The sequence below is a fragment of the Oryza sativa genome, chromosome 11 (genome assembly GCF_034140825.1).
Source record: "Oryza sativa Japonica Group chromosome 11, ASM3414082v1".
Taxonomy (NCBI): Eukaryota; Viridiplantae; Streptophyta; class Magnoliopsida; order Poales; family Poaceae; genus Oryza; species Oryza sativa.
In genome coordinates, this window is record NC_089045.1 from 624,801 (window position 1) to 649,145 (window position 24,345).

General features: G+C 45.9%; 5 protein-coding genes and 1 non-coding gene across 13 annotated transcripts; 5 read left to right on the forward strand and 1 right to left on the reverse strand.

Moving 5' to 3' along the window:
* Positions 1-510: 510 nt before the first annotated feature.
* On the forward strand, positions 511-2,943 carry LOC4349587 (peroxidase 4). The gene is made up of 4 exons (XM_015761336.3): positions 511-808; positions 895-1,086; positions 1,159-1,324; positions 2,387-2,943. Exons 1-4 carry the CDS (start codon positions 584-586, stop codon positions 2,776-2,778), a joined length of 975 nt encoding a protein of 324 aa, XP_015616822.1. The 5' UTR covers positions 511-583; the 3' UTR covers positions 2,779-2,943.
* Positions 2,944-3,242: 299 nt separating this feature from the next.
* TRNAS-UGA (transfer RNA serine (anticodon UGA)) lies at positions 3,243-3,324 on the forward strand. The gene has a single exon. It is a non-coding gene; the product is annotated as a tRNA-Ser (tRNA).
* Positions 3,325-9,414: 6,090 nt separating this feature from the next.
* Positions 9,415-12,044, forward strand: LOC4349589 (uncharacterized). 2 transcript variants are annotated; one of them, XM_015761340.3, is made up of 6 exons: positions 9,415-9,638; positions 9,887-9,992; positions 10,784-11,022; positions 11,214-11,411; positions 11,503-11,562; positions 11,687-12,044. In XM_015761340.3, the coding sequence occupies exons 2-6, from the start codon at positions 9,911-9,913 to the stop codon at positions 11,843-11,845; spliced, it is 738 nt and encodes a 245-aa protein (XP_015616826.1). In that variant the 5' UTR covers positions 9,415-9,638; positions 9,887-9,910; the 3' UTR covers positions 11,846-12,044. The 2 variants fall into 2 exon arrangements, with proteins under 2 accessions (XP_015616826.1, XP_066161549.1); XM_066305452.1 differs by lacking the exon at positions 9,415-9,638 and adding an exon at positions 9,687-9,738.
* A 713-nt stretch (positions 12,045-12,757) lies between these two features.
* On the forward strand, positions 12,758-18,245 carry LOC4349590 (uncharacterized). 7 transcript variants are annotated; one of them, XM_015761329.3, is made up of 14 exons: positions 12,758-12,940; positions 13,029-13,193; positions 13,985-14,083; positions 14,258-14,344; positions 14,431-14,499; positions 14,590-14,686; positions 14,772-14,874; positions 15,171-15,387; positions 15,516-15,629; positions 16,427-16,558; positions 16,853-16,933; positions 17,505-17,621; positions 17,718-17,786; positions 17,872-18,245. In XM_015761329.3, the coding sequence occupies exons 1-14, from the start codon at positions 12,824-12,826 to the stop codon at positions 17,878-17,880; spliced, it is 1,476 nt and encodes a 491-aa protein (XP_015616815.1). In that variant the 5' UTR covers positions 12,758-12,823; the 3' UTR covers positions 17,881-18,245. The 7 variants fall into 7 exon arrangements, with proteins under 7 accessions (XP_015616815.1, XP_015616816.1, XP_015616818.1 ...); XM_015761330.3 differs by having other exon boundaries at positions 17,718-17,780; XM_015761332.3 differs by having other exon boundaries at positions 17,743-17,786.
* Positions 18,246-18,358: 113 nt separating this feature from the next.
* Positions 18,359-20,033, forward strand: LOC107279504 (uncharacterized). The gene is made up of 3 exons (XM_015761338.3): positions 18,359-19,318; positions 19,434-19,496; positions 19,604-20,033. The coding sequence occupies exons 1-3, from the start codon at positions 18,646-18,648 to the stop codon at positions 19,615-19,617; spliced, it is 750 nt and encodes a 249-aa protein (XP_015616824.1). The 5' UTR covers positions 18,359-18,645; the 3' UTR covers positions 19,618-20,033.
* Positions 20,034-20,061: 28 nt separating this feature from the next.
* Positions 20,062-24,214, reverse strand: LOC4349591 (phosphoglucan phosphatase LSF2, chloroplastic). Its single transcript, XM_015761335.3, has 4 exons — positions 23,831-24,214; positions 21,535-21,740; positions 20,851-21,021; positions 20,062-20,769 (listed from the first exon to the last, which is right to left on the reverse strand). The coding sequence occupies exons 1-4, from the start codon at positions 24,063-24,065 to the stop codon at positions 20,566-20,568; spliced, it is 816 nt and encodes a 271-aa protein (XP_015616821.1). The 5' UTR covers positions 24,066-24,214; the 3' UTR covers positions 20,062-20,565.
* Positions 24,215-24,345: the final 131 nt, after the last annotated feature.

Here is a 24,345-nt window from a genome sequence, read left to right on the forward strand (position 1 = left end):
AGCGTGTATAACTGTTGGACGTGGTCCAAGTGTTCTCACGTACCAAATCCTATAGCTAAAAGTACGCGTACATTCTCTTATTCTTTTTTTTTCTGAAACTGCAAAAAAAAAAAAGAATGGTGCACTAGTATACGTGGCTACTCCACAGTGCCTGACAATATAAGGAAAAAGGCACAGCAAAAAGGACCGACACGGCAAGAAAGATGGTATAGACAGTGCAGCTAGTTGAAGGTGCAGGCCTCGCATAGTGGGAAGCGTCTGATTCTCTGACGGCCATCAGCATATTCAGCATGGACGGTTTGATTGATGATCAACTCAAAGTCCAACAGAGTAGGTGAACATTAAGACACAGAGATGACCATGACGCAATCTAATCATGCAGACACCATATATTAATTCATACTCTTCTTAGTTAATTAATTAATTAGCTACGTACTCTTGTGCCTCTGTGAAGCTCTAGCTTTCTCGCCGGGCAGCTATAAATACATGCACACCACAGCTCTCCTAGCTATCTCCAGGCACTAGTGCTGCATATTTTGGCACGCATTACGGCACTACCTTGCTAGCTAGCTGCTTGAGCAATATGGCTCAGCCAACTTCGTCAGCAAGGTGTTCCCTCGTCGTGATGGTGGTGGTGGTGCTCGCGGTCGCCGGCGGGTCGTCGGCGCAGCTGTCGCCGAGCTTCTACTCATACTCGTGCCCGGGAGTGTTCGACGCAGTCAAGTGCGGGATGCAGTCCGCCATCGCCAATGAGAAGCGTATCGGCGCCTCCATCGTCCGCCTCTTCTTCCACGACTGCTTCGTCCAAGTAACTGTTTGACCATCGATCGATCATGGTACGTGTTGGGCTAACCATTCTTGCAGCGACTGATCGATGACCATAAGCACGTGTAGGGTTGCGACGCATCGCTGCTGCTGGACGACACGGCGAGCTTCACCGGCGAGAAGATGGCGAACCCCAACAACGGCTCCGTCAGAGGGTTCGAGGTGATCGACGCCATCAAGTCGGCGGTGGAGACCATCTGCCCCGGCGTCGTCTCCTGCGCCGACATCCTCGCCATCGCTGCCAGGGACAGCGTCGCCATCGTACGTCCACCTACTTCGATCTCTATGTTGCAACTGAAACTGAAACTGAAAATGGTACATATGTATATGCAGCTGGGTGGGCCGAGCTGGGACGTGAAGGTTGGTCGGAGAGACTCGCGCACGGCGAGCCTCAGCGGAGCAAACAACAACATCCCGCCGCCGACGTCGGGACTCGCCAACCTCACCTCCCTCTTCGCCGCGCAGGGCCTCTCCCAGAAAGACATGGTCGCCCTCTCCGGTAACCACTGCTAGTGCTAGCTAGCTAGCTGTTACTAGTACTTTTGTTTCCACTGAGCATTCAATTAAGTCTAGCTTGTTAACTAACAAAAAATAAAATTTACTAAAAATGCAAGCATCAATTCATTCACATGACAAAATCAACAAGCATCGACAACTGTTCCATCTTTCAATCCCTTCTAGAAGGGAAAAGGAAAAAGGTTCGGAACAACTTCATTTCACACTCTGTTTCTGTTTCTGAATAGTATCAGTAGCTTTTGTGTCAATCTGCACACAGCTGGGTACCACGCAAACGGAACAGATTGCTACGTTTTCAATTTGCAGCATACTTGGCATTCTCCAAGCCTATACTACTTTGACAAGATGATTAATTTACGAAAGTCTGGATAAACATCTCAGATTCAACTAGCAGTATAACCTCTGACTCTGAGTTCCCACTTGTCTCCCCTGTTTATTTTTTTTTAAGAAAAAGAAAGAATCAGTGTCATCTGTTTAACATGCAATTTGTTAACTTACTTGTTAACCAAACAAAACGTAGTAGCAAAGTCGGTAAGCATGGTTGTCGATGGGATGGCATAAAGTTAATTTGAGGTAATGACGTACTCCTAACCGTGTCTGCGTTGTCGGTATGGGTTAATTTGCTTCTGAAGAAATAGTACAGGCTTTTCTTTTTAAGGTTAGTAATCAGTACAGACTGCTGCCAATCGAAAAGATCAGTCTGCCATCACATGCCGTGAATTGGCTAAATTACAAAAGCAAAAATTAATTTATTTCCTAAAAACCCAAAAGCAAGAATAAAGTTGATAAACCCTGGCTACCCATCAAGTTAATTACAACCACAGATAATGTTCCTTTTGTTCTGTTTGTTAATAATGTGTTCCAATAATGTTGATTTTTTTTCTTTATTCCAATTAAAATTAGGGAATGGTGAAGAACCTATACTTTCTTTCTAAAACAAAAATATTGACAATATTATACAAAAGCAAAGACCTAAAAGCTCAGCTCTTAAATATTCTAAATTATTCTAAACTAAGTATAGCATGATTTCATATTGTACCTGCAGGATCTCACACCATTGGACAAGCACGATGCACAAACTTCAGAGCTCACATATACAACGAAACCAACATCGACAGTGGCTTTGCGATGAGCAGGCAATCAGGCTGCCCTCGTAGCTCAGGCTCAGGTGACAACAATCTGGCACCTTTGGATCTTCAGACGCCAACCGTGTTCGAGAACAACTACTACAAGAACCTCGTCGTCAAGAAGGGGCTCCTGCACTCTGATCAGGAGCTCTTCAATGGCGGAGCTACTGATGCTCTGGTTCAGTCTTACATTAGTAGCCAGAGCACATTCTTTGCTGATTTTGTGACGGGCATGATCAAGATGGGGGACATCACACCGTTGACGGGATCAAACGGGGAGATCAGGAAGAACTGCAGAAGGATTAATTAACTAAGTGATTAAGAGGCAAGCGGTGTGCATGTCCAGTAGTGCAAATGCACATTGTGTCGTGTGTTCTCGAGGATATGTTTGCAACATCTTCCTTAATTTCTTTCATGTGTTATGTAACATATGCTTAGTTTATGTGGTGGTAAATGATCGGTTAGGTTTGGACTATAGCACGATGGAACTTGACTGAAAGACTGAAAAGGAGTTTATAACTAAAAAATGAATTGCATGAGTAAAACGAAAGGCAAAATACATTCAAAAGAAAAAAAAAGAAAAGGAAGGCAAAGTTAATATCGACTCTTGTACGTGGAAGTATAGTGTGTGTTTAACTTGAGTAGGAATTGATGTGACAAGCTAACAAAATGTACGGACCTTTCTATCATCATCATATACGCGGTTGATCTTTTTGTTGATGGCGTAGTTAGTTCAGCTAGTTAATTAAAAAGCACAAGATCCGAAACAGCAGCGTCGATATGTCCGAGTGGTTAAGGAGACAGACTTGAAATCTGTTGGGCTTCGCCCGCGCAGGTTCGAACCCTGCTGTCGACGACCATTTTTTTTAGGCTTTTTAATCTTTGGAAAAGGTACACCGAAGGTCTCCAACTTATCATCGAATTAAAAAAATAGTCCTCCAACCGTAAAACCAGATACAACGCATCCCCTAACTTAAAAAACAACTACAAACTAGATCTCTCGGCGGATTTGACCGACGTGGCAGCTGATTTAGCATGGGACCCACATGTCAGCCTCTACTTCCCCTCCTCCCCTTTCAACGGGCGACAAGGCTGGGTACGATGGGCGCGGCGGACGGCCAGCGCGGAGGAGCTGGGCGGCGCCGGCAGCGGGTGAGGAACTGGACGGCGTCGGTGACGGGGGAGGAGCTGGGCAGCGGAGGCGCGGAAGAACTTAGCGGCGGGGGAGGAGCCGGGAGCCGGCGGGCGTGCGGGAGAGGAGCTGCGCGCGCGGGCCGCCATCGTCGTCGTCGTCCACCACTGCCCCGCTCCGCGCCACCGCCTCGCCGGCCTTCTCCGCCCGCCGCCACTTCTCCGACTTCGCACGCCGTCGCTCTGCCTCGCCATCGCCCCACTCTGCTCGCCGCCGTGCTTGAGCTCGTCTTCTTCTATCTCCCCCGTGCTCCCGCCGCCGCCTCCCTTCCCTTCTCCCGCGTCGGAGCACGAGCACGAGCTGCCGCTCCCCGACGTCGACAGCTTCCTGATCCAGCTCTGGCTGCCCAACGCCGCCGAGGTGCTCGCCTCGCGCCTCGACATCCACCCCTCCATCCGCGCCCTCAACTTCGCGATTGTCACGCCCCGAACTAGTACCGACTGGAACTAGCCCGTGACGCTCTAAATTAACCTGTTAATCGATACCAGTCCCAGGAAACAGTGCTGGTATCACAGGAAGACAGATTATCGCAGCAACAGAGGTCTCTTTATTATAGAGTAGAGGTACAGTCATGTTGGGCTGCGGACAGATCCCGAGCTCACAACTGCATTACAAAAGGGAAGTGGAAGCCAGGACTTGGACCAAGCAACACAGGCGCGACTTGGGAACTAGGCCGAAACCCTAAAACTCATCGTAGCCGGCTTGCTCCTGGAAGAACTCCTCATCGGCGGGATCCGCTTCATCTTCTTCAGCAACTGGGGGGGAATTATTTATATAGAGCAAGGGTGAGTACAGGAGTACTCAGCAAGCCATGGGAAATAAGTGTTTAATGCAGGCTTCAAGGAAAGGCTGTTGTTTTTGCAATTGATTTTATTTGAACTCTTTTCTGAAATCAACTAAGTGAGTGCTTCTCAAACGACACGGATAAGACAGTGCGTCTCGTCCGGTCGGAGTATGTGCAATGTATCAGTCTTTAAAATTGTTCAAGATTGGCACCCGGCCAACAACTATCAAATGGCCACCCGGGCCAACAACTTTCAAACGGCCACCCGGGCCTAGCTGATCCCATCAGCTACAGATTTTCCAAACATCGATCCCCTTTCCACAACAGCAATTTCACAAGCAGTAGTCAAACAAAACTACGCTAGGAATCACCTCACATCCGCCCATGACCGTGGGCACGGCTGTTCGAATAGTTTGTTAACCTCTGCAGAGGGGGTACACTTTACCCACACGACATTACTAACCCGGATCACCCAGCCCGTGGGGATCAGCCACGTCGGGAGACCTCCAAGCTTTCATGACAAGGCATTTCCAAAGCCGACACAGGTTTACCATATGCCGACGAGAGGGGTCCCAGACCAACAACAGGTTAGGTCCCAGACCATACTGTGCCAGAAAACCCAGGGGTCCTCCCCGACACCACCCCGGCGAATCCACATGTCTCTCGGCATCAAGGCTTTCCTGATAAGCTAGTTACTCAGCCAGGGGTGTCCCATTCCACCCATGTGGTCGTACTTGTCTTATGTTCGGATGAAATTCCAAGGAAACGGTCCTTAAGTGCAAGAGCGGGAAACCGTACCCCCGGTACGTTCCCTGGTCCGCGGTTTTGGAAATTCATTTAGTTCGCAAGCACCGACCCAGGTGTCGGGTTTTCCAAGTCTTTTGTAAAACCCAAGTTTTACCCAAGTTATTTTTCAGATTTTAAGTTTGAAGGCGACCGTCGATACTCGTGCAGAGTGCACGATTTCCGAGGCGCAACTGGGTGGTTACAAGGGAACATGGTATAACAATTAACAAAGGAAGGATCAAATGCAACAAACTAGGTAGGTCCGCCAATCTGCCTTGCAGACGGGACAAACAGATTAAGTGTGATCCTATCAATGCATAATATTTTTCAAGCAACATAATTAAGTTCAAATATAGGCTCAAGATGTTCAAAGGTGGCTTGCCTTGCTCGAGATCTTGAGCTTGATCCTCGAAATCCTCGCACTGCGGGTCTTCGGGCTCCGAAACTACACGCGAAACGGGACAACTCAACCAACGGTGAAAATAAAGCCCTATTATTGACCTCTAAGCGTGCCATTAGATAGATCTCAAGATTTGAGGAATTTTGGAAGTTGAACGGAGTCAAACGGATTTACGGTTGGGAAGATATTGAATTTCTAAGATTATTGGATTTTTGGTCTAAAGGAAAAAGGATTTAATTAAACCCTTTTGGAAAAAGAAAAGGAAGAGGGAGGGGAATTAAACTTCCCTCGGGTGGCTAGGGCGTGGCCCGAGAGAAAAGGAGCGGCTCGGCCGAGCTAAATGGGCCGGCCGGCCCAAAAGGCGGCCCAGAGCGCGCGCGGGAGGGGAGGAGAGAGGGAGCCGGTGGACCGGGCTCACCTCGCGTGGTCCCGAGTGGGACCCGCTTGTCGGTGACACGGTTCACCGTGCGGAGCGAGCACGCGACGCACGCGTGCGGGCGGGGAGAGGGACGCGGTGCACGCGCGCGGTTCGCGGAGGACGCGGATGCGGCGGGCCCACGCGCAGCCTCACGGCTCGCGGTGGAACGCGCGCACGGGGAGGGGCTGACCGGGGTCGGCTCGACCCGGTCTTGGCCGAGCTGGCGCCGACGTGGCACCTACGTGGCGCCTACGTGGCTGCCACGCGGGCCGGCGGGAGGTAGACGACGACGCCGGCCGGAACGGACGGCGGACGACAGCGGCGGAGCGAACCACGGCGATACAGGTGAAAGCGAGCACACCGGGTGGTTGCTCAGGACGAGGGGAGACGAGCCAACGGCTCGGATTTGCCGGGGGATGCTCGACGGCGGCGGATTGCGGCGGCGGCAACCGGCGGCGGAAGAAGGGGGAAACGGCGACGAGGTCACGAGGGGCCGATTCCCGGCGGCGAGAGCATCTACGCGGCTACGGGAATCCGATGCTAGTGTTGGTTTGGGCGGAGCGGCGCCGAGCGAGGCCGGCGACGAGCGGCGCTTCCGAGCTCGGGCGGCGACGGTGGCGAGCACACAGCGAGCGACGGCAGCCGTCGGGGCGGCGCCGGCTAGCTACGGGGAGGCTACTCATGCTACTACCCGAGTCTAAGGGGAGGAGATGGAGCGAAGAGGGAGAACGGGGAGATGCGCTACCGTGCGGGCGGGCGCAGTGACGAGAGCCGACGGCGCGAAACGTGATCGTTTCGGCCTCGGGCCGAGGAAGAGGAAGAAGAGGGCGCGCCCGGAGTCCCCTTCCGCGTCCTCGCTCGTGCCGGCTCCTCCGACACGCGCAACGACGAACGGCGACGGCGAAATAGAGGGGCGGCAACAATGGAGTGGAGGCGATGGGACAACGAGAGGAGAAGAGTGGGAGGGCGCCTGGGCTTTATAGGATGGCAATGTCGGTTTGGGAGAGGGGAACCGACTTTGGACGGTCAAGCCAGCGAGCTGGCGCTCCGGCTAGCGGCCAAATCGGCGACAGGGCGGAGGGAGGATGACGCCGGCGGGAGGAAAAAGGGGAAAAGGAGGGAGAGAAAGGGGGCTTGCCCCTTGCCTCTTTGGGAAAAGGAGGAGGGGAGCGGGGGCGACGCGGCAGAGGGAGGAGGGGCTCTGCCTCCGTCCCTTGGCAGCTTGCGCGCGGAGTGGCGGGGCCGAGGCGATGACGACGGCGATGACGGCGGGGCGGTGTGGAGCGGAGCGGCGACACGGGCGACAGGCGCGGGCAGGCGCGGCAGTGGCTGACGGCGGCGGCGACCAGGCGGTCGGCCACCACGGCACGCGCGCGCGGGGCCGAGCGGCTGCGTGGCTGCAGGCGCGGCAGGGCAGCGGGGCCGGGTGACGCGGACGGCGCAGGCGCGGCACGGGCGGCAACCACGCGGGCGCGCGCGCGAACAACGGCGCGCGGGGGCCGACTTCGCGGGCGGGGAGCTCGCCAGGGATGGAGGCGGGGAGAGGGAGAGCGAGGGAGCGGAGAGGAGGGCTCGGCTCGGCGCGGCTCACGCGCTCGCGCGCGCGGCGCGCGGGCAGAGCGGAGAAGAGGGGGAGAGAGAGAGAGAGAGAGAGAGAGATAGCCGGGGAGGGAGGGGGAGATGGGCCGAGAGAGATTCGGCCCATCGACCCCGGGGAGGCAAAATAGACTTTTGCGGAGGAATTGATTTGGGAAGGATTTGGATTTAGGATTGAATTCGATGATAGATCGGGGATTTGAGATCTGAGATGGCACGGACACTAGACCACAAGCAAAGAAACAGCTTTCGCAAATAGAGTTTTTAAGAGATAGTTTTCCCGCTAGGCGCCACGACGGAACGGGCGCTACAACGATGCGCTCCGCCCTCCACGCCGCGCACCCCGACCTCGTCTTCCGCCTCTTCTCTCCCGACTTCCTATGCGACGCCGCCACCGTAGCCTTCCTCGTGCGCGCCTGCTCCTCCGAAGGCTGCCCGCTCGACGGCCTCCGCCTCCAGCGGGTGAGGAGCTGGGCGGTGTTGGGGAGGACAAGAGAGCAGTCGAGCGACGGGAGCACGTCGATGGCGGCGGTGGCGGCGCAGATGAGTCACTCGATGGCCTTGCTTGGTTGGTCAACGCCGAGGTGGTCTTGGATGTCGTAGAACGCGATGGCCCGTCGGCACCGACAGCCTGACGCGGCGGTCGTGGAGCCCCCGCGATGTCACCACCTTGCTGTGCTTGTCCTTATCGCCCGCCGCCGCGCGCGCCACCTGGCTCGTCCTCCACGCCGCCGCCGTGGTCGCCGACGCCGACGAGCGCGCAGCACGGGCGCTTGCGCTCCTTGCCGACGACGACCTCCTCCATGGTCGACGCTTGCGCTAGCTCATGCGAAATCCGCCTCGGCTTCTTCTGCTCGATTTTAATGGAGGTTGCTTTAGCACCTCGTGCTTCTGCCGTCGCCTCCCTCCCCTTCTCCCGTGTCGTCGCTGCCGAGTTGCTGCCGCCGCATCGCTGGCTGGCCGTCCGACCTCCTCGTCCTGGTGACCTCCTCCCCACCGCCGGCCGGCTTGCCCAGAGGGAGATGAGTGAGAGAGAGAGAGGAGGAGGAGGAAGGGAAAGGAGGGGAAAGAGAGAGATGATGATGTGGCGTCCTGACATGTGGGGCCAATGTGGGTCTCATGCTAACTCACCCGCCGGTTTTGTAAGTTAAGGGCATCCACAATGTTGTAAAAAACCAGGTAGTAAGGGTCAAATCACTACTTACTATCTGGTATTAAATATTGTGAGAGTGGTGCATAGTTACAACCGGGTCATAGTACTACTACCGGAAGCAACGGAATAAAAAATGATACGTACGCATAAATCAGTCAGGAACGTAACTTGTGCATAGAAAGGTTTCTGCCAGAGTCGATTTTTTAACTCGTGGACCCACCTTATTGCCTGTCTCTCAGAAATAAACATTGTGGAGGGTGTCTTCTCCTACTGCCGCCTGTGGCATGGGCCTGCACTAATACCCAACCAGTAGACATACGTTGCTGATGCCCTAAGGGACGTTATATATCTGGTTTTATGGTTGTGGGACGATTTTGTAATTCGATGACAAGTTGAGGGACCTTCGGTGTACTTTTTTCCTTAATCTTTTTATTCCTTCAGTATCAATGGGCCTTTGTTTTTTACTCACTCCTTGAGTGGGCCGGCCTTAATTTCTATTGGGCCGCATCTCATTTCATACAGCTGAAGCCCACAGTTGTGTCGAAATCCAACTTCCAACCGCATGAACTAATCCAATCACTGTCTAATTAACCGACTCTAACTATCCAATCCTATTCGGCGTTCTAATCTGTTTTTTTTTTCCTTTTCCTCCACGAATTCATACCCTCCACGCAACAGAAACCACACCCCGATACGACTAGGAAGGAATTCCTCTCTGCTTCTTCGATCCCCTTGTTATTACAATCAATCCTGCAGGAGGGTATAATTGCAGCGGCAAGATCGATTTTTTACAAACCAACATAGCAGAAAGGATTTACGCCGCCGCCGCCGCTTGCGATTTGTGAGTTGTCTTTCCCCTTTCGATTCCCCCTCCTCTCTTCCTTCCCCTATCGTCAACTAGCTCGAGTTGCTTGCTTGTTCCCTCTGCTGCTTCCTCTCTTGTGTGGATTGGATTCCCGGCCTGGCCCTTTCTTTTTCCTCTTCTCTCCTAGATTAGAATCGTCGCGATTTGATTCCTCAATCTCTCGATTTGGCCGCCCTATCTGTTATTAATCCCCAATTGTTCTTCACACACATACTCAATTGCAGGTCAATTGCAGCCAGAAAGAGGCGATGGATTTCAAAGTTGCTTCCTTTCTCCTACTCCTGTTAATCGTCACCTGCGGAGCTGCTCAAGGTCAAGGCAACGATTTTGGTACGCCCTAATCAAACACCTTCCCTTCCTCCCTTACCTATGCTCCTCCTGCATGCAGATTGGAACGAACATGTCAAACATTCTCAAGGGAAAATGGGACAATTTTTTTATTGTGCATAGTAAAGTATCATTGTAAAATTTATATATATTGGCAGCTGCAGTGAATATTATTTTATTTGGTTGAAGTTCAACTTGACAATAACCTGTTACTGATCCTCTTAGCCTGGTTATTCATTGCCTGCAAAATGCATCCTTTATTTTTGTTCAAGCTTTGCCATGCACTCTTTACAAAGTCCCATGTTTATCTCATACATTGGTACACAATCGATGATATTTTTTTCCATAGAGAGAGAAAATGAGGATAGCCTAATCTCATTGTTGGCATTTCTGATTTCTCTCGTATGTTAAACCTGGGCTTGTTATTACTCATTTGTTTATGCTAGTTATGGTATGTTTTGAACAGTGTTACTTCTTTATATTTCTGCAACACCGATTACTGCTTATGGGTGCATACTTCTTCATGAAAAGGATTATGGGTACATACAACAAGGCTAGACATGCAATGTCGCATAATGTGACAGTATTAGCTAGTTCCAGCTTCACAGAAATGAGAATGTGCTTCCCAATTATTAGCAATAGTTTACTCTTACTTTTTAAATATGTAATAGATATTTTTTTTGCTGACGACTTTCATGATATTTTATTTAGGCAAAATTAGTTATGTAGCACTGAAAATTCACAATCTTATTTCGTTCTATTTATTTGTTTGTTTATTATTCATTCCTTCTCAGTTGTCCTTGATCTAAAAACAACTGAGATCGGGGAAGATGCTAGCCCAATGTACAAGGAGCAAATTGCGTCGACCAAGATACCTGTAACTCTTCTGAGGAGCAAGCACAGCTCACTGTGCTCGGCTTGTGAAAACATCACAAGTGAAGCTGTCAATTTTCTTAGTGAAAAACAAATACAAGATAAGATAAGGACGATCCTTCATGACACTTGTTCTCAGACATTCTCCTTTGAGCAAAAGGTAATTGTTTCCTTTTGATTTGGTTTGTTAGATCTTATATATTGTGTCTGTATATTAGAAAATAGAAATACAATCAGTTTGATCAAAAGATATGACACATGTAGGAATTATATTCCCTTACTAAAGTACCAAGCAGGAAAGATATTCCATGGACAATAGTAGTTTAACATGATCACTTTGTATTTCTGCAGTGTCTTGAGACTATGGACTCCTATGCAACTCTTGTCTTTGCAAAAATTGCTGAGATCAAGCCAGCTGCGTTCTGCAAACAGTATGGCCTCTGCAGGGACATGGCTCTTTTATCAGCTGTTAAAAGTGAAAGCACATGCTTATTCTGCCACCACATCATCGATGAAATTACGTCCAAACTGAAAGATCCTGATGCAGAGGTGATTGATTTTCCCTCGATTACACAATTACATCGATAATAAATAATGAGCATACATTTGGACCCTAACATCTTGTGTGTGATGTTTGCAGTTTGAGATCATTCAATTACTACTCAAGGAATGCAACAAGATTGAAGGTCATCAGCAGCAGGTAAAACATTTGAAGTACTTTGTAAAAATTCTCTCTCTCTGACCCAATAATGCTAGTTTGGTTAATGTACATGTCTACACGAGTGACATGCGTTTGATGAAATCGTACGTTATCTTGTTGACAGTGCAAGAGGATGGTTCTGCAGTACGTACCGCTGGTTCTGGTGAACGGTGAGAAGTTCCTGGAGAAGAACGATGTGTGCGCAATGATCCAAGCCTGTGATGCAGGCAAGAGGAAGGCACTCAACTTGTTCTCTGCACGGAAATTGGTGCGTGACGCATGAAGTAGTAGGAAGCGTGCGTACACGAATCAAGTTGTGGTAGGCATGGAGAAGACGAAGTGATGGCAGCTTGTACATATGGTTATTATTAATGAAATATTAGGCAATACACTATGTGAAGGGGATGATACGATAATTATGTGCACATACTTGTGCTGCTATCTGAATTCTGAAAGTAATGCTATGATTACTTTTTTGTGTACTTGTTGCTGGGAGTATGAAGTACTGTACTCATACTCAGTCCTAGAATATAACTACTTTTAGCTAAAAGTTGCTATATTTTAGAAACGGAGGTAATACTATTGAAGTATTGAATTGAGCGAGAATTTGTACACAACCTGAAGAAACTAAATTTATACATAGTAGTATATGATAAAACTTGTCACATAGATGTTGTTCAAATTAACTGAAGCGTGCAAAGTTTGGATCCGGCCGCGAACATAATAGACTATTAGAGCACCCGCAATAGTAAAGTAAGGTACTATCTATAAAGCATGTATATCTTAGCAATAGACTAGATTAATAGTAAACCACTTCAATGGTACGTCTACATGGATATCTATAGCTCTCTAATCCATTGCCTCGTTTTTCTCTATAGACTATCTCCTGGTTAGTAGATAGATTTGCTCTCTCTCTTCATTTAATTTCTTTCAAGTAGAAAAATATGCTGACATGGATCTCTTGTAGAGAGCGTATAGATAACCATTGCGGGTGCCCTTATAAATTTACAGCTCATGGATCTGCAGCTGTTCAAATCATCGTGATTGTTGTTGTTGTTGCTGCATTAGGCTGTGTTGCCATGGACAATACGAAAGAACAGCCTCTCTCTCGCTCTCGCTCTCTCGTCAAAATGAAAAGAAAAAGGAAAAACACACACACGACGTCAACCTCGGAGTTGGTCTGGTGATTGTGTGTGTGAGACTTGTTTGATTAGATTTGCCCGGAGGACAAAGCAGAGTAGACAACGGAGTTTGGATTGGAATGACGACGACGACGACGAGGAGTCATCGGCTCCGGGATGCGGCGGTGGCGTCAGTGGTGGCCGTCCTCCCCCACGAGATCTCCCCGCTCATCAGCGCCGCCTCCACCTTCTTCTTCGTACGTATCGTATGCCTCCCTCTCTCTCTTGCTTCTTGCTTCTTCTCATTTCATTTCCTTGATTCGTCTATGGCTGATGGCTGTGCAGATCCTCAGCGCCTACTTCGTCGTGCTGCCGCTGCGGGACGAGGGGGCCATCTCTCTGGGCCTCTCCACCCTCCCGGGCCTCTTCGCCGGCTCCCTCCTCCTCACCCTTGTCGCCGCCCCCGTCGCCTCCCTCGCCTTCTCCCTCCCATCCATCCCCAAACCCAGGGTCCGTATCAATCTCTTTCTTCCTCACTTACATTATCTATTTTTATTACCTTGCTTCTTATGCCACAAGTCAACCACTTAGATTTCTCAGATGCAAACTTCGGTAATGCTTTGTACCTTTGCCAACGCAATTTTTTTTTACACATTTATTGTAGTCAATCACGCAACACCTGCATTACATTCTCACAAGTATGAAAACTCTTCTTAACGAATATGAAAACTTGAATTGGTTCAGATGAAAACTTGCTTTTGCTCTAAGTTCAGACGTAGGCACACTTCTTAAACTTGAAGGAATATTATGCTTACTCAACTCATTTATTTCAATGATTGAATTGTTCTTGCTTTAGTGTTTCACTAGTTAAAAGTAATATACCTTTAGTTTGTTTCAATTGATCAAGATGCTAGCTTTGCCTTCTGTATGACTGGAACAGTTGATGAATTACTTAAGAGTACCATGTTAATAATTGAATTTGTATTCTTCTGTCTGTTGAGAAGAAAAAAAAAACAATTCTGGTCTGTGTTGTGGGAACTTCTGTATATTTACCATGGTATTGCAATAATTTGGGTATCTCTTCAGTAAACCCCTTTAATCTAAGATGGTTCAGCTAGCTTTTCCTTGACTAAATACCAGTTTCTTGTCCTCAATTTTCTTCCGTTTATTTATCGATGATGAGGTCTACATTTTAAGAATTCCAAACATTCTGAAGAACATTACGGGCTACAAATTTCCTTGCAGTTATTTCTTGTTCACTGACATAAGCTAATTTTATCATCTATATTCTTTAATTTCAGGCTTTGGTTTTCATACACAGGTTCTTCAGTTTGTCCCTTCTTGTCTTTTTTGTTCTTTGGTTTGCCTCTACCCCTGGGCATTCCCCTTCTATCTCCCAGGTAATATACATTGCTATTAATCTTGGTTATTTTGCAATTATGTACAATAAAGTTGTTAAATTTCAATGAAATTGTGAAGGGGAAAAATTACCGTACCATGAATTTTCACTCAGCTGCTTCGTATGTCCCCCTGAATTTCCTAATTTTTCTCTGTTTCTTGGTGTACAAATCAAGTCAAGCGAAGATGCTTCAAATAAACCTCCTGGATGGGGAAACCACAGTTGGTTCTACATATTAGTGAGAATAAGCTTGTTTCTTTGGGTATGACTTTTCATGCGACATGGGCATGTTCATTTATTCTAATTCTCAAAGTGATTATTGATTTGAGTAATTGTGTCTATTTGAAGGTTTCCTTGCTTAATCTCATTGCAATATCATCAACATGGGCAAGAGTAATTGATGTCATGGATAATGAGGTATCATTTATAGCTGCTCTAAAACTTATTTGCAATTACTTACAACTGATTACTTTTGCTTCTGATATCCTTATTACTCTTTTAATTCAGTCAGGTTCTAGATTGTTTGGTTTTATTGGGGCTGGTGCTACGCTCGGGCAACTTTTTGGTTCATTATTTGCTGCAACTATGGCATGGCTAGGGCCCTGTACGTATGATTTTCTGAATAAGAAAATGAGTTCCTGACTTAAAATTTCTGGAATGCATTTTAACATTTCCGAAACGTGCCTCAGTTCTGCTCCTGTTTTCATCCCTATTGATGGAACTTGCTGCACTGTCATCGAAAGGAATCTGCACTGATGATACTCACAGTTCAATGGAACTGTCTTCTACAATGTATGTATCCTTCTGGACATGGTTTGCAATATCCTGATTTATCTATGACTGTTAACTATGACACGGGCAAACCGTATCATCTATACGGATTAATGTCCGGTTTTACTTTCATTTTTAAACCTAAGTTACAGTATAGTTTGTGAATTCCTTCTTTTATAACCAACCTCAAAACTCTTGAATGGATTTTGTTAGTTTGAACGTCTCATAGCAATACAGATAGATTGCCTGCTGCTTATTTGATTCGGTATTTTGGTGATTTCTTGTTTTGCTTATGATTGCATCCTAACTAACTGCAGAGCCGAACAAAGCCAAAATACAGAGGCTGATGATGAAATGTCTTCTCTGGTCACTTCACAAGGATCACCATCCCAAGTCTCCGAATCTCACAAAACCAAACCTGAGATTTTTTTGATGTTTGAAGGTTTCTGGCTGATTGCACGCTCTTCCTATCTGATGTATATATCTCTATTTTTGTGGCTGAGCGCTGTTGTGTCGTCCTTCTTTTACTTCCAGGTATGGTTCTTCTATATATGTTTATTGACATGAATAAATTCCACATCACTGTGACCATGTTGCTTCCTTAGTTACATCGTTGGAAGGATCCACCATTTACCATCCATTTGCATTTACCTTATTTCCAGAAAGTGACGATAGTTGCTACAACAATATCAAGCCCAACTGCCAGAAGAAGAACCTTTGCACTCATAAACAGCTTTATCGCTGTCTTTATTCTTGCGGGGCAACTCACTTTGACGGTATTTGTCCATCTCCAGATTGTCCTTGGTTTTACTATTAAGTACTCCTAATAAATCTTAACCTGACAAATTGTCCTGCACAGGACCACTATGATGTACATCATGGTGAAGTAGCTTTATATGTTGCAAACTGAACATTTTGACTCATTAGGCTCTCCTAATGAGCACTCTGGGGATACATTTAGATGTTAAATTATATTGCAGTTTTCTATTTGAGCATGCATGCGTATCCCCAGAGTGCTTATCTAAATTGCATGCGTATCTAAATTATATTGTTGGGGATACATTTTTGTCAATTAGAAAGCTCAGCTTCATTTCTAACATCTATTTGAGCATGCATGCGTATCCCCAGAGTGCTTATATTTTCTCATACAACTTTGAACTTATTATTTAGTGATATCTTCCTTTGTTCTTTTGAAGACAAGAATGTGTAAAAATTTCAATAGTTTTTCCTTCTGAATTCTGATATAATTCTCATACACGCATATGTTCTTCAGTTTGACAATTCAGAGCTAATTCGCATCTCATGTCATCAAAAGAAGGGAATAGTTCATTACAATGTAGTCAAAATGATGTAGTGCATGTCTACATCACTACATTCCAAGTACTGAGCAACTTATTAGCATTGACAAAAACAATATAATTTAAAAATATGTCCTAACCAACACGTTGCTAGAAAACTGCAATAACGGAAGAAGTTTTGCTAATTTTGTTTTCTTCTTTCATTTTGAAAAAGAAAAAGAGGATTCTTGAAATTTCTTTACTGACTCCTGTTATGAATTAAACAACTATTTCAGGGTCGTATCCTTACCGTAGCTGGTGTAACAGTTGCTATCTGTGCATCCCCATTCATTGCCACATTGAATATGGTTGCCCTTGCTCTATGGCCAACTTGGGTTGCTGTTGCTGTCACTGAAACAATTCGAAAGGTACATATAGACCAGGGAGCTATGATTGTAACTTTTGGTGTAATAACCGTTTTTTACCATTAAATGATACTTTCCAAAAGTCACATACAAATAAATATGCATATCTAGATGTGAGCATTCATTACCACCTGGATATTCATATTTGAGAGCTGAGACACATTAATTTGAATTTTATCTAGAATTTTTGCACGCCAAGGATATCTAAGCACTCATAATCCATTTTTGTGCAATTTAGGGTTTTGAATGTTAGCTCTAAATTGCTGCTTTCCCAGTCTCATCTTCTATTCTCTGTAGGTAACTACTTATGTTTTGACAAGACCTGGAAGGGAATTGCTATTCACAGTCGTCTCACAGGATGAGAAGTACAAAGCGAAGGTAAAAGATATGCGGCTACCTATTTGAATTTAGTGACCAATAAGAAACGAAAGAATACATTTGCTTGAATGCGATAGATGAGTTGTGCCAGTAGTACACATCATCATTCACCGCAGAGAACTAACAAAATTTCTAATCCCTGGATTGCTCACCAATTTTCATCAATTTGCATTGTGTTATACATGTCTCTGGTAGATATCAAACATATACACATCAACACGTGGTGTGTTCTATCTTCCATGCTGTTGTTTCACAGACACACACACACACACACGCACTGCACAGGGAAGCACAATGGTATTCCTTAGAAAAATTGGCCATTCAATATTGGCTCTGTTTTGAATTCACCTAGACACATCAGAGTTAGCCTTGTCTCTTAAAATGGAGAGTGGGTGATTAACAGCGAAATTTGAAGTTGAATTTCCAGATTAAGTAGGCTATCAATAGAAAAATAGTCAGTTTTGCAGTTGCCTTCTTAGTCTTATATTTGAAATCATATTAAATACGTGTTCACAAATGTATGACCAATTTCAGTTTTGACTATTTAACTAATGAATATAAATTCTAATAGGTTTGTATAGATGTTGTTGTTCAAAGGCTTGGTGATGCAACAGCTGCCGGAATATACAGTTTGTTGTTCAGCAGCCTTGAGAAGAAGGCATCCATGGTCACCCTTTACGCGTTGCCGGTATGTGTCATGGTTTCAGTCATTGTATTTGTACCCCATCACCACATAGGATTGCATATATCACTGAAGAACTATTTTTCTCCCTTCTGATAACAGCTCTGCTTCGTGTGGCTTCTCACAGCATTTCATTTGGGCCGGCTCCAGACAAACCTTGTCAAGGTTCAGGTTGCTTCTTTTGCATCTTAGATTCCTAGATAGGTACTTGGTTACCTATAGTAAAGGTGATTGTAGCTTACTTATTCGCTTGTAGTGTTCTTAACACAAATGCTTGATAAGGGGAACTGCTGCACGTACCCACAGAAATGCACACTGTAAGTAACCAGAGTGCAGAAAGAAATATGGCACATCGACAAGTCAGGTTGCCATTGGCGTTGATACTCCTTTTGCCTTGTAAGATTAATAGAAGATTTATCAAGAAACTTTTTTGCTTTCAATATAGCATTAGGATTACTACAGGAAGGATACGACATGTATAGAGAAAGAAGGAATGCTGTATGACTAGATGAATAACAGATGAGTATGTGATCTCTGCATCTATTGTTAGAAACAATACTGTCTTGCACACGGCAATGCATGTGACTTGTTACATTGCTAATGAGAAAACAAGGCTGGATTTGTTGGGCATTTTTGCTTCTTTTGCGAACTCAATATGATCTGCAGGCTTGTACAATTTACTGTCAAATTGATACTACAGAAGTGCTCCCATGGCACCTTCTGATAACTTATTGATCATGTTTACATGTAAAGACAAGCTGCATTTCTTATTATTTTCTTTGCAAAGCGAGAGCACCAAGATTGAATGGTGGAGAGTAGAATGAATATTGCCTTGCATGATCTTTGTGCTAACCCTTTTTAAAATTGCGCGCGAAGAATCCCCCGAGTGAGTTATAAATCGGTACGCGCGCCACGCCGGATCATCAAGCTGCGAGCCTCTCGTGCTTAATACTAGTCACTAATTAAGTGCTTAAGCTAGTGCTTAACACTAGCTAGGTAATTGCTCATCATTGATCAAGCGAAGAAGAAGATGATGGCGTCACCGGCATCCAAGCGCGCCGCCGTCGTCTTGCTCGTCGTGGTTGCTTCTGTGATGATGGCGACGCCGTCGGAAGCGATGAGACCGAGGAGGAAGGCAGCCGCCTTGGTCTCGTCGGAGGCCCGCGTCCTCCGCTTCCCCGGCTTCCCGGGAAGCCGCCAGCGCTTCCCGGGGTTCCCCGGAGCCAGGCCGTCGCCGCGTGCGGCGCCGCCGAAGCCATCACCACCGTCGTCGTCGTCGTCGTCAGTCCCCGGTCTGCCACTGTCTCCACCCGCGGGGGCGCTGCCGCCGCCGTGCGGGAGGTCGTCGCAGACGACGCCGCCGGGCACCTTGATCCCGGGCATGCCGGGCAGCGGCGGTTCGTCGTCGTCGGCGCCGGACTGCGTGACGTCGCTGGCGGGGCTGACGACGTGCGCGTCGTTCCTGACGGGGGCGGAGGCGGAGACGCCAACGCCGGCGAGCGAGTGCTGCGGCGGGCTGGGGATGTTCCTGAACAGCACGGCGGCGGCGGCTGAGGGTGACCGGACGTTGAGGTGCCTGTGCCCGGTGATCCTCGGCGACGTCAACCGGATGCTGCCCAAGCCGGTGGATCCCGTCAGGATGATGTACCTCCCCATCGCCTGCGGCCTCGTCCTCCCGCCTCAAGTCCTCTTCATCTGCTTCAGTCAGTTCTTACCTTCACTTGCACTCATTCATTCATCATTCTCAAATTTTTATCAGATGAATTCCTTTCTGACGAAAAACTGATATATTATTGATTCTTTGATTGATTATGGCAGCCGGGCAGCCTAACCCACCGGTGCTCTCCCGTGTTCCTGACTCCTGGTCGACGCTCTCTTCAGGTTCTTGCTGAATTTGCTCTCTTGGTTTCCTGTTAATTCACACATTGCTCATTCTTGATTTTTTTGCGTTCTAATGTTTTTCTTGTTGTTGTTTTCTTAATATGCAGCAATGTCGCCTTGATGGTTCACGATAAGATCGATTCAAAGGTTACTGATGATTCAGTATCTCAGTTTAAGCTTACAAAGCTGTTGTTGGTCTTGAGGGTTGTGTTTTCAGAAACAGCTGGGCCTGTACTTCAGTAAACCACGGCGTTAGCTACCACACTGCTATATAACTACATAAGATAGGTTGGTACATCATGCGTGGTGTAAGAGTTTATTTCTTATTTATAGGGAAAAAATATGTAAGTCATTTCATCAAGTATTCTTTCTCCACAACTAAAGAGAGTGAAATTTGGGACAATAAGGAAACTGAAAATACAGGTCAACTGCACAGCAAAATTCCAGTAGGAATGGAATGCTTTGTCTACAACATTACTTGTTATAATAATCAAATTGACAGGAAAACATAAATATCAGTAAACTTAAACATCCGCAGTCAACCTCTGAACATGCATACATCACATTTGGCGATGATATGATGAATTTTCACTTTCAGCAATAGTATGTGTTTCACTTTCAACAGCAATAGCCGTACACATGAGCAAAGTGACAGTCTCAAGATACTCTGAATATACGAGGCACTATGTACGTGTGAGTTTCCCAATTACACAACTGGTCGCCATTAAGACTATGCAATTGCAGCCAAGAACCAAGATCATCCAGAGCAGCAATGCCATCTTCTGGCACCTCCTTATTTTTTCATTCTTATTATTACCAGATACCTACTAAATTAGATCTTGTCTGAGCTTTATTCTGAGGATAGGTGAATCAGAACCTCTTCATCTGCACCAGCTAGCAATCTGGCAGCAAAGAAGAATACTACTAGAGGAGCTAAGGTTCTGCTGTTGTCTGTTCCATAATGAATTCAATTTGCGCAGATTTGTTTATTTAGTTCTATCATATGTTTACTGCATTTCCTGACCTGTAGGCTTGAATAGAAGGATGTGGAGAAGTTTTCATTTACTTCTCAAGCCTCCCGAAGAGCACGGACCCGTTCTTGAATTAAACTCCTCTCCGAGCCAGCAATGCCCTCAAAAGCATGCTCTGGCAGACTGTCAAAAGACTCTTTATGTGGATCATTCTTAGCAAGATCATAAGTTGCAGCACGGATCGCTCTCTTATTGGGTCCGCAGGGCCTTTTGGAAGTTAGCTTCTCATAAGCTGTCCTAAGCTGCAAGCAAAGGATAAATGATAAGAATGTGGCCTGGCTTATAACCCTGACAAGTTAAGATTTCAAGAAGATGAAACCTACATCCATATTCTCGAACCAAAACATGTAAGCAATGGCAACTGCAGGTGCTCTCCCAAGTCCAGCAGTGCAATGGACATAGACCCGCCCTTTGCCTTCCGATATAGCCCATTCTAGTGATGAGACTGCTTTGGGCAATTGAGTCCTCAACGAATCTGGATCGAAGTCCACTGCCTGAAACCAAATAAGTGCAAGCTTTTAACTCACTTTCATAATAAAAACTTGGACTAGCTTCATTGGAATTAATTATTTCTTAGACTTCTATAGTTTACTTTTGGCACTCAAAGATAGCAGCATACCATTTCTTTATGCTCTTCTGATGTAAAATGTTGGAGGTCAATATTTCATATTGCTCACCTATTTCATCATATAATGGAAATATGAAAGCTTGCTAGGCGGAAATGAATTGTGATTATCTCAAATGAATTATAAAGTCCAATGCAAAGGACAAGGCCAGCTGTGCTCATTGTAGTAAAAGAACAATTACCATATTTTCTCATTAAACAACTTCTTAGCTCATTTGTCATGCTTATATGAATAAAAAAATGCACCGGTGCAAAAGATCAGACACTATAAAAGTTAATCAAGCTTGAAAGTAGAAATGTAAAATGCTCATTTTTGTTTGAGTCAGAATTTCATAAGCAAATTAAGCATGATACTAGCTCAGTACATAAATAATCGTCTCACCGGTCTTCTGATGTGTTTTATGCCAAGTTCTTTGCACCTATTGACAACAGTTTGGAAATCAATGCCCCAATATTCAATGTCCTTGTCCTGCTGTAAGCAAAGAATAAAGGCTACTTTCTCCTCATCTTTTAAGTGATCAATATCCTCTGGCTTTTGAGGTTGTGAGCCAACAATCAAGCTATCACTTATGATAGCATAATTCATACCTACATTCCACAAGTAATTGAGTAAGAATTGCATAAACACAAAGTAGGGATTTTGTTTTGCTCCGGTTAATTGCCATATCTATTTCAGTGACTTATAAAAATAATTAAAGCAATCTGTGCAATTCAATTAAGTCATGACAAAGTATGACACCAATGTTTATCTCCACATCAAATTGCTATATCTTCAGCAAGAACTTTCATAAAACTTATCAAAGAATGGATATTTCACAAACATTTAATGTACAAAAGATAAGGGCCTGTACCATCTTAAAAGGATACATTTTTCACATCATGGTGTAACTTTCATTATTATGTAAGTGATTCTCAAATAGTTATGTTTAGGGTAACACAGTGAAACTGCCATATGAAGATAAAATACTAAACCACCAAAGCCCTCAAGCCCCTTAAGATGACCAAAAAATGCAGAAGTACTTTCCATGCAGATCAACAATGCAGATTTGATCACTATTCGAGGGGTGGTACATATAAGAATGCAAGCCCTGTGGAGTTGCCTTGTTCCCCCAAAACAAAAACACTACATGTGGCTGGCTATTAGAGATAGGATTCAATCATCTGCACAACTGAAGAAGAGAAGTTGGGTAGGATCAGAGTTTTGTCAATTGTGTGGTGAAATTGAGACCTCTGTGCACATTTGCTTTAGATGCCCAAAGAATACCTCGAGATTTTGAGAATTTCTTTACCATGGTCATTGGGAATGATAGCTCCAAAAAAAAACTAGAGTTGAATACATGTTACCGGTGGCTGTGAGTTGGTTGCTTTGGTCTGTCAGAATTTATATGATTTTTAGAAGCAAACTCATCTTGACACCGCTAACAATTCCTCTTCGCATTATTTGTCTGTTGTTACAGTGGAAGCCACTCCTGAAACCTGAAGAACTTCCAACCTTGGAGACACTGGCCGGTGCTTTCGTGAGGCCATCAACAACCTTCGCCAAGAAAGAGTAGGGATTGGCTAGTTTACTAGTTTGGTAGCTTAGTTTTTGTTGCATTTCAGTTGTCGACGTTGGCTGGTGTGAGTTACTTGGTCAGCAATTGTTGCAGTGGGTTTTTGTCTGAATGTTTTCTCCCCATCACCAGAGGGTGGATGTAATGCACTCTGCTGTGTAAGCTGGAGTCTCAGCTAAACCTATGTAAACCTCTATTGCTTTCTATATAATGCAGGGCCCTTGGCCTCCTTTCTAAAAGAAATCAATGCAAATTTGACAGAGAAAGGCCCAGCACAATGCTCAAATAAATGATACTTATTACGACTAAGAAGGATAGAAATGGTCACAATTACTGCAACTTGCTAACTATTTTTGCAATCGCACAAAAGGAATGTGTGTCATTCAATTAGAAGAAAGCATTTAAGTTACACAACACGAACACCGGGGGTGCACACAGGAAGGAGAGAAGTCCTACCTTAGCCAATAGGAGCTATTACAGCAAAGAGCGCTCAAAGAGAAAATGAAACAAATGGTAATTAAAAAAGTCTCAGCTCGGTAAACAGGATGTTTAGCTTCTTTTTACATACCATGGTTTTTGACAATCATCACAAACCATTACCGACTACTTACATTTGTAGCAAACTTAGTACTGAACATGAACCATGATACATCATAAGCAACATCGCACAGATGGATAGAACAGAACACCAAATCTAGACTTGACCTACCTCCCACAATCTTCTTTTTTTTTTCTCTTTTTCTAATGGTAACAGGAAATCTCCCACAGTGTACTCACTGATTTGACATTTCCCCAGGCCTGACTCAGGAAAGAACCCAAATTTCCTCGGACAAGATTGAATCTTTACCAAAATGTTGATTGTGTCCAGTCTAGGATTTCTAACATCCACACAAGAAAACCTTCATAACACAGATACGCGTTACTCAGGCATCATGGATGGGACGGGACAATCGAACATCAACTGATATAAGCGCACTAACGCAGTAATGCTATAGCAAGACAACGCGTGCACGGACCAAATCAATCGTTTCGGCGGGACGAAATTAACAATCCCCATCCCGAAATGGAATCATTATCTAGGTAGCATCAAAAGCGCGTATACGAGGAAAAATGATTGGTACGGACCTAAATCGTGGTGGTATTCGTAGGGATTGCGCATCATTCTCTTCATGGCGGTGTTGTAGTCCTCCATCCTACTGCTTCCCGTCGTGGAGGAGCGGCACAGGAAAACCCCAGAGGAACTCCGCCGCCGTTGGCTCCTGCTTCCTCCGGCGGCCATCCTGCTCCTAGCAGCGACGGCGCCGCGCGCTGGGAGTCCCGGGGTGGCCGGGAAACACGGGGCGGTGGCCATGGCGGCCATGTTTGCAGGATGTTGATGTACCAATGCGACGATGCGAGAGAGCGAGGCAAGCAGAAAGGAGACCGGCCGGTGGTGGTGGTGGTGGAGGTGGGGATTCCGGCCGGATTTGGCGCGGCTTCTGGATCCCGGCGACTTGGGACGATGCCCACGAGACCACGCAGCCAAGAAAATGCCAATATTTACAAGGAATTGTTTTTTTTTTTTAAAAAAAAGCATTTTTGCTGTAAATATTCATGCCACAACCGCACTCTTTTTTCGCGAACGCGTAAAAAAATTGCAC